We start from the raw sequence: 9,341 nt of genomic DNA on the forward strand, positions 1-9,341 counted from the left end.
TGAAGGAAATTTCTCAAGGGACAGCAGATTTCACTTGGATTTCCTGTCAGTGACCGAACGTGACATGGGCTTGTACAAAATGTGCTTTCTTGGTTAATGACTTGAGACTGGCATTGCCATTGTCTCAAATTACTCTTTAAAAGGTTTCACTGGCAATCAGATTCATCCCAGTTTAAAACCAGTGCTTCATTCCAGTGCACGCCAGTTCTTAAACAATTTGAGACTGGATGTCCAAGTCAAGTCTTGAGCTGTTTTTTTAGTCTGGCGATACTCACATGGCCCGCATGTTGTTCTCTGGTAGCAGTGGGATCTCCAGAACCTTGGTGTTGTTATGCATGGCCTCGTGGCTCGGGGTGGACACCGTCTTGCCTGTGATCCGGTGGACCTGGTAGAAGGCGTGTGGCCTCAGCAGCCTGTCATCAGCTGTGCCGATGAACAGCTGCAAAGTCAGGGGTTCGCTCTCCATGTACCCGTGAAGCTAAGAGACAAAGAAACGACGGACATGTGCGGTCAAGCTTACAAACTGTCAGAACGTAACGCAGGTCTTTCAGAGGTCAGGCTTTCCAACAAAGTAGCCTTTTAGGACCGTGTAATCATCACCCTTTTCATCTTTAATTTACTACCAACAGCCTGTGCCCACTTCCTCTACGAGTTCATGTCAGGTCTGCCAAGATGTTGATCCAACAGTGGCTCAATCTCATGGGGCCAAAGAGCGGTAAAATACACCTACAGTCTGCAGCTTTGTGATTTGTGAGCACCATGCTTGCCTTGTGACATGACTGAGGCAGTGTTTTGGAAAAGTCAAGGTCGAGCCGTTTAGACCCAAACAGGGACAATCAGGGTCAAGTTAACTGCTTGCTACAGTTGGTGGGCTTGTCCCAGAGCATCTAAAGTAATCCCAGACCTTCATAGGTGTTGCCTGACAAGAGGCCTCCTGCCAGGATGACCTCAACCTCCCAGACTGCAGAGTGCAGTCTGGGAGTGCAGTGCTGAAATTTGAGAACAGCGGCTACTATTGACACTCTGTCAGAGAGTTATGTATGTTATCCATACAATGCAGCAGAAGAATTACAGCAGAATATTTAACATTAGTTTTATGTTTACATCTAAGTAAATATGAGTGAGGCTCGACATTTTACACCACTGTCAATTTAAACTGAGGAAACTAAACAGAGAAAAGCAACATTTTTTTTATTTTTAAACCATGATTAATATGTTTCAGCAAACATCAACATGTGGATTAATATAAAAATGAACTTTCTTTTTTTTTTTTAAGTGCTCTTTTTTTCCAATCTGTAATTTTTTAGGCTCTTAAATTTCCTCCATCTTTAACCAAAACATCCCAGCTGGACTTGCTCCTGTTTGGCTAAACAGTCTTAAAGTTTTTCCATCTTTTAAATTACATTAAGCAATTCTGCTTCACTTGAAATGCCTCCAGTAATCAGGTTTGAATTAGTGTCGGCCATTCAGGGTCAAGTATTGGGACGTTTTTTTCCTCTCTCTATGGGCTATTAGTATTCAAATGTATTCAAAAATACAGTTTAACTAAGTAGACTTTATTGCATGCTATCACGCAGAACAGCACTTTATCTTGACTGATTAAGAGCTTCTAAGAGTCAAACTGGTCTGAGTCTGCAAGCAAAGTGTTATAAAACGAGCACTATACGCACATCGTCATCCACAAACCCGTCAAAGCGTAATAGAGGCCGACACTCAACCCCGACTAATTATAAGGCACTTTGGAAAAGAGTGTCGGCTGAAACAATCAGTGTGGAAATGTTGAAATGAAGACCGCACTTTTCACTTACATAAGGGGAGCACTCGAGGCGAGCAGCGCCCACAATGAGAGTGAAAGCCTCAGACTGGGGAGGCATAACATGTGATTTGGAGGAGGATCCCTGTCAGGGTTAAGAGCCTGCGAAAGCCCCGTATATTTGTGTAAGGAAATGGGTTGCTGCCTAGCAATGCTGTTTATTCAGGCAGCAGGAAGGAGTGTGATGAAGTGAGGTAGTCTGCTCGCGAGGTTAGTTACTCTCAAACTGTAATTACTTACAGATTACTGATTATCTGCTTTGAATTATTATCAGCAACAAAGTCTAGACAAATAGAAATAATCAAACTTGATAATATCATCTGACTGCTTTCAGCTGTTTTTGGTTTCTTTGCTTCCAAACCTTTACAAAGCATCCATTTAGAAATGCTCGTAATTTATGTCAGCATCATCATCCATCATTTTAAGACACAAGCAGCAATCATGAAATTAAGAAACCTTTCCCTTTTAGTTTTTCTGCTCCGTGATCTGAATCATATGTTTTTACAAAGCAATTCAAGCAGACAACAGTTATGATTTGTTGATGCAATTAAAATCACTGAGATACAGCTTCATGTAAATCCACTGCTCTTTCACTCTGGCAGTTTGACGCTGGCGAAGCAGCCAAGCCTCCCCAGTTCACATTATCACCCACAAGAGGAATGCCGAGACTCCGGCCGGGTGAGGGTGACCAGCGCTTCCTTTCCATTCCTGTGATGCCCCAGCAACTCTAAAATGGTTATAAATGGGAATCCTCCATCTTTATTTTCAAAGAGAGATAACCCAGTATGTCTCAGATGGCATTTGCTAATTACACAGGCCAAGAAAAAGCACATGACGCCAAAATAACAGCATCTAAATCTACAAAAACATACTTCAAAAGAGCATGTTGGGTACTTTTTGGTCAGATCATAAAAGCTTACTTCAGTCAGGGTGAAAAAGAGGACCTCACAGACATGAATACAGAGCATTTCCTCTCCACCAAAGTACAGCTTGAAACCCTGAGCATAAGCTGCGGTGAGGACTGGACGCAGCACTTCAGAGGGGCATTCTTCAGTCTGCTGCTGGTGCAAGGGCGGGTGTGGTTGAGGCAGGCAGCAGTGATGGCATTGAAAAAGAACAGAAAACAGCCAGCTTAACTGTGCTGATGCTAGAGGTGGAGAAAACGTGTACCACACTGAACAGGACCTTCCAGAATAAACTGTAAAGTCTGGGCAGGTTTTGAGTCAGAAAAGCGACGGGACGAGCCGCAGAGGCTTCGTCAGCCAGCGTCCGCGGCAGAGGCTGCGCGCACCGTGTAATCAGGAAGTCGCAGAGATGGAGCTGCCTTGTCTGAGGCTCCCTCCAATATCTCCATCACAGCCTGCCAGAAACGTGTGTGGTTTAGCTTACTGCCGCCTCCGCAGGACGCAGGGCGCGATGATGTCAGCCGTACAGAGAGGAACTTTCCTAAACAAAGGGAAGTCTGTGTGGTTGGGGTGGTAGCTGGCAGAAAAAGTTGGGGGGGAGGTTTAAAGAGAACACACACTCTCTATTTCAGTTGAGGTGAACCCAGACCCCTGTCATTAAATCATTAGCACCTTCTCATGGTGAGCCTCGCACAGATGTGCGGCTGTAATTGCGACACTATGGCTAATACAACGTGTTTTGCTTTCCAGATTTTTCTATTCCAACGCTGCATACAAATGTAATATTTCTGTCCAACAAACAGAGGACTTCCATTCAAACACTATTACTTTTAACCTTTTAGTAAGATCACTCCAGGAAAAAAGACGTCACTACATCCTATTTTTAATACCAACTGTGACGAATGCTGTTTGCAATTAGTTACACGAAATCAATCACAGGCAAACTTTTTCAACTACAAAATTAGCAACAGGAAAAAAACCAAAACATCCTAAAATTGAGTATTTGTATATTGTTTCCTGGTGCTCCTCCATCCTCACCATCACTAGCCACAGCTAGCTCCTCCTCATCCGTGACGCACTCAAAGGTCGAGAGTTTTAACTTGTGTTGACAGACTTTTTGTCACTATTGCGCAGTTTGCGCACTCAACAAAAATGCCAAAATTCTCTCTCAGATAAATACACAGTTGTATAAGCTCTTTGTTAAATAGATTTAAGGGCTCTTTGACTAGAATGCTGCTGGTTCTTTCCCTTTCATGATACAAAATAAAACTTTATATCACATAGTTATCAATATCCAGTCCAGCTTATTTTATTATCACTTATTTTAATGCACTTAAGTCCAAATGTGTTGAGAGTGAACATGTTGCATGGATATGAAATCAAACAGCAACCTCAGCAGCAGAAAAACTGCAGTTCTTCTAATGGCCACTTGAGGCTGATGAGTTAATAGCCACTGGATTAAATGGGCAAGTTTGGAGACGGGATTTTTTATAACCAGTTTAAATTGTATTCATGTTAGTAAAGGCTGCTTTGAGTAATCGGCGCCGTATCATATTGTTCAGTATTTGGTTGGATTAAAACAGACAAAGGAGTCAGAGTCAGTTTGTGAGGGAAGGAAACCTTCATGCCACAGTTTGCATCTAATTCTATCCCAGTGAAATGCAGATACACCTTGCTAACCAAGGTAGTAGTTAGCACTCCCTGACAACTAATCTAAACATGGGCATGTCTTCATCACAACAAAACAAACAAAAAACAAGAAAGCAATGCCCCATATACCAACGTCAGGGCTTCAAAACAGCAGTTCACAAACTGGCTACATTAAAATCACTCTTTAGCAATGTAAGAATTCCCTGATGCCCGAAGAAACATGCAAAACTGCTTAGTCTAAAAAAATATTTTATCAAAAGCGAAGGAAAAACACAAGAGTGTCTAGTAAATTCGTTGACTTTTTGTAACGTGTTAAGAAAAAGCCAGAAGGTGTTAATAAAACCAACAGAACTCCCTACACTCGCTTTGTCTAACGCCTCTCTGCAGACCCTTTATTTATTCAAACACTGAGGTCAGCGGTGTGGCGTAATGGTTGGGGGGACCAGATGGGTTTATAACCAAAACATCTGCAGATGTCCACATTTTTTCTTCTTGGACTCAACCACCACAGCTACTGTGGTTAAAGCTCATGACTAAGCTCTTACTGGCCATGCTACATTAGTTCGTAACTGTCTGCGTTGCACTTGAAAACGCAATGGAAAAATCTGAGTCACCCTCGTCTGGACAGGAACTGACTGCCTGAGTGGACTGGTCTGTCTAATAGCATACCTATGGTATTCCATTCAGAAATGTTACATCTTTAAATAACATAAGAGGCAGGTCATGAAACACATGTCGCTCTAATCTTTTTTAACACATGAGGTAAAAGACAAGAGGAGGGAGGTGTTGAGGTGAGAAGTGACGAGGTAAGGAGCCGGAGTAAAAATGAGCCTAATGGTCGAACCATGTGTTGCTCCGATTACCGCAGGAAACCGAAGCTTTGTTCCCAGTCAGTGGATGATAAATGTGAATCTCTTTGTTTTTCAAGTCACTTTCTTTTGAAATTCTAGATTGCGTTGCATATTAAAATGCTCATATGATACAAAGGAAAAACATTATTCTTCACATAAAGTCACTGTAAGTCAAAATACAAATAAGAAGCACTGGTTCTAGCAGACCTGAATGACTGGGTGTCCTCCCGCCAGAGCCTTCACTGCTCCCCTGCTGCCCTCTGTCTCGTAATGGGCTCGGTGGTGGGACTTGGGCTGCACTTCAATCTGCAGGCTGTACGGCCCGGAGCTGGATGGCAGCTGCCAGTCGAGAGCTGGCAAAGATGGGCTGTAGTGGCAAAAAAAAAATACATGTTCAACATGTCACCTTAACAAGAGGAGGGCTTATTTTAGATGGGCTTATCAAGGTAGAATGTGCAGAATGTGGACACTGCGATACGCCAGAGCATGTGATAAAGCCAGTAGCTTAAAGATACTTAAACACACTAATCCTTACTCAAAATTCACTCCGGTTCCAGACATAGTGAAAGAATAACGGTCTTTGAACAACACATCTGATCAAATGCCAGAAATACTAAAAGAATTTTACATTTAAATGCATTTTTTCATGCTTGAGTAAACCACCATCCTTACCTGACATACTGTTTTGGCTTTGACCAGGAATATGGGTGTTGTGGTACATCCAGAAACCCACCGCAGTAGCCCTCCTTCTTCAGGGACATGCGATTTGCTGGGTGCTCATCCTGACACAGCTCCCTAGGGCTCAGCTCCTCACCTCTAGGCTCCACCTTCAGGTTGATGGTGGTGCTGGGCTCCAGGCTGGTTTTTCGGGCCTTCATGGGGATTCCCTCTCCGAGGTCAGTCATTCCATCTGTGGTCAAGGCATTGATGGCTGCCAGGATGGCTGAGTTGGTGTACTGGTTGGTGTTTGGCAGCCAGGTCTCCTCTGTGACACTGAGGCGAGGAGATGTCTGTGGGGACAGACCTGGGGAGTGGTTGGGTGAATAAGGGAAGTGCTTTTGTGGCGCTCCGCTGCCATTTAAGCTGTACTTCCTCTTTGCACCACAGGGGGAATTGGACCTGGAGCCACGCTGTCCCATCCAGCTGTCGTCCGTTATACTCGTGCGAGGGGACGTGGAGGGGGAGTGACGAGGAGAGCCACCGGAGGCGCAGCCGTCGCTGGGGAGGGTGAGGGTGGAGCCCTTGGGGGACACAGAGGGAGACTGCCAGGGGGAGTTCTGGGGTGAGTTGTCGTAATTGTAGGAGAAGCTTGACTCATAGGAGGATGCATCGGACAGGTTGCTACGTGATGAGACGCTGCTGGCCGGACTCAGGCAGCTGGGGTCACGGTAGCCATCTGCACTAGGGATGGTCAGTGTCACTATGGAGTTGACTCTCTTAGCAACAGGAAGGCTGCTTTCCTCCACCTCATCCTCAGGAAACTGACCGTAAGCTGTGATCTCGATACGAGGGCTCTCCAAGGTCGGGGCTCCGTTTGGGCGGATGCTTGTGGATGAAAAGTATCCGGCCGCTCTCATGTCATCCTGGGAGTCATAACTGTGAGGCTCGCTGACAGAGACAGATATGGCAGGGCTGGACTGCAGGCTGTGGTACTGGGAGGGAAGACAAGGGTTGCCCAATGGGAGAGAGAGACTGACGTTTGGCGTGTAGCCATATGCATCTGGAAAGCAAACAGATTGAGTTTGTTACCATGATAATCAAACACACATTCACTGGCTGCACTCACTGTGAGGGAGACCGATGCCAAAGTTAAGTCTTATGAGAGCTGTTGCAGAGGCGTTGGCTGTAATGGCAAAAGAACAGCTTGCCTACTGGATCTGGCCTTGACCATTTCCTGAGGCAGAAGGTTTGCAAGTTGAAAAGGTATCGCCTCATCTGAAAAGGATCTCAAAACACGCCAGTCAGGCCAGTGATACAAACTCTTTCTGAATGGCCCAAATTGTACAAAGCAAATTGGGTGGGAAATCCGAATAAAGGAGCCAAAAATAACTCCAGTCTAAAAATAACCAAAAGCAAAACCAGGTAATTTTTTTCCACTCCACATTTGCCAGATTTATACCACTTAATGCACACGGTGCCCATAAACTGTAACATTATGAAAACACACTGATGCTTTTGTTGGCCCGTTTCATGTTGTAGCAGCCATCGAAAATAAACACAGGAGGGACATGACTCGTTTATTTGCATGCCGTAAAGGTGCACGCTGTACCAAGCCAGGAGAAGCTTGTGGTGTTGTGCCAGTGCTCCCGCTGGGACACATGAAACTCTGCCCATCTGTGGTGATGGCTGAGGTCACAATTAGGTGCAGAGGGCGGGGGGGTTGACATGGGAAAGGCAGTTGTGGTTATATGGTGCATGAAGCCGGCTGAGTGTGACCACAGCATGCAGGGCACATTGATACGCATGGAGACGGCGGCTGCAGACAGACATATGCAGTCACCGCAGCTCCTGTCTGCTGTAAATTAGAGAGAATTAGGGGCCCAGCCATAAAGACTATGACATCAATGCAGCACCATATGACTCCTTGTAATAAAAGAAAATTATGCCTACATTTAAAATCCTGCTTGTGGTGAGTGATACAGTAGCACTGAAGTGTGTGTTTTCTAAAATTAGCTGACATCCTGACAGTTTGCCTTGAGGGGAGGGGGGCTAGCTGCACCATCAAACGACTCTGCTCAATACTGTCCTCTGAAGCACTAGCACACTGTTACCCACAATGCCCTGTCAGTCCTCAGCGACTAACATTATTGGGCGCACTTTTTAGTCATGAGAGATTCACAGCAACAGAACCACGCCCACCTCGTCCAAATCAGCAGGGAGGGGCACTCACTAAATAGCTACACCGCTGCTTTAATACTGTAATTAACTACAATATACTGAGATAGTGTAGATAAGACCCACGGTTCAACGACACATCCCAGTTTAATGTGTTGCATGCGGGTGTAAAGTGTCAGGCACTGACAAGAAGCTAAAAAAAAATGCCACGTTAATAGCCGCACCTCGCTGTGATTAAAAATAAATAAATAAAATATAAACTAAACACTCTGATGGGGAAGCCTAGACAAAAAGTCAAACTCACCCTCTTCAGCAGATTTCATTTTCCCCTTTGAGCAGAGCAACTTCTGAGATCAAACTCTGAGTACAGCTGCAGGCGGATACGATTCCTTATCCATATAGTGGAGCGGATAAATTCCCCCAGCTGTTGCTCAGGATCCTCTCTCGCTGTTTCACCACGATCAGAAATCACAAATTATTTCGGTGGAAGGGAAAAACGATGGTTCTCTATTCTTTCAGATACAGGAGGGGGGGAAATGCATTCAAAGTGGGGGGAAGAAAAATAAGCGACGAAATGTTAAAACACGTGGAATAAGGTCATGACTAGGATGCAGACGTTTGCGCTAAGAAAGGCTATCTTCGTCGCTGTGCTGAGATATCTGACTCTTTGTTGGGGGATCCTGCCTCTGTTGGGTCTCCGTGACGCACTGCTTCGGCGCACAGAGAACTTGTGCGCTTTTAAAGCTGGGGATCACCTCAGCACCGACGCGCCGCCCTTCCTTCGCTCTGACGCATCTGCGCGTCCGACCACCGCACGGGTCCAGCGGAGATCCTCTCTCTCACTGGGGGTTTCCAGAGGCAAAAGAGGCCAATTAGAGAAGCTGGCAGAGAACCTCGAAAGATCCGAGAGAGTAAAACAAGCCACGCCAAACTGCCGAGCTCCGAGTGATTGGAATGAAACATCCAATGCAAAAGCTAATCCTGCACAATGTGAGCCAGGGCGAGCATCCTGTTGAATATAAACAGTGGAATAACTTGAGTTGGAATGACACAGCACAGCACAACACGCTATGAAATGTTAAGGTAACAGATCTTAAAAGAAAACGTGCAACTCAAACTGTGCCCTCGTCATCTATTACTGACTAAATGAGCATAAACAGCGTTAATCTGCAGTTTCCACCCACTTTATCTGCTGAATCTGTTCCTCTTGGCGTCACTTGCAAAGGAGTGATCAGCGCGCTGCTGTAAGACACTGCACATGGAAATCAAGATTTATGTGCAGTCTAA

At 45.2% G+C, this 9,341-nt stretch overlaps 1 protein-coding gene across 3 annotated transcripts in view; it reads right to left on the minus strand.

Annotated features, from left to right (window-relative positions):
- The window catches only part of nfatc1 (nuclear factor of activated T cells 1), a 62,858-nt gene extending 54,060 nt beyond the window's left edge, over nt 1-8,798 (minus strand). For 2 of the 3 annotated variants that reach the window (XM_076879378.1, XM_004569239.4), the window contains exons 1-4: nt 8,359-8,798; nt 5,892-6,939; nt 5,427-5,586; nt 276-478 (exon numbers count right to left, since the gene is read on the minus strand). In XM_076879378.1, the coding sequence (XP_076735493.1) occupies nt 276-478; nt 5,427-5,586; nt 5,892-6,939; nt 8,359-8,377 (1,430 nt within the window). In that variant the 5' untranslated portion in view covers nt 8,378-8,798. The remainder of the gene's footprint in view (nt 1-275; nt 479-5,426; nt 5,587-5,891; nt 6,940-8,358) is intronic. The other variant, XM_004569238.5, reaches the window with a different exon arrangement.
- Between the last annotated feature and the right edge of the window lie 543 nt (nt 8,799-9,341).

This window comes from Maylandia zebra, linkage group LG22 (genome assembly GCF_041146795.1).
Source record: "Maylandia zebra isolate NMK-2024a linkage group LG22, Mzebra_GT3a, whole genome shotgun sequence".
NCBI classification, from domain to species: Eukaryota; Metazoa; Chordata; class Actinopteri; order Cichliformes; family Cichlidae; genus Maylandia; species Maylandia zebra.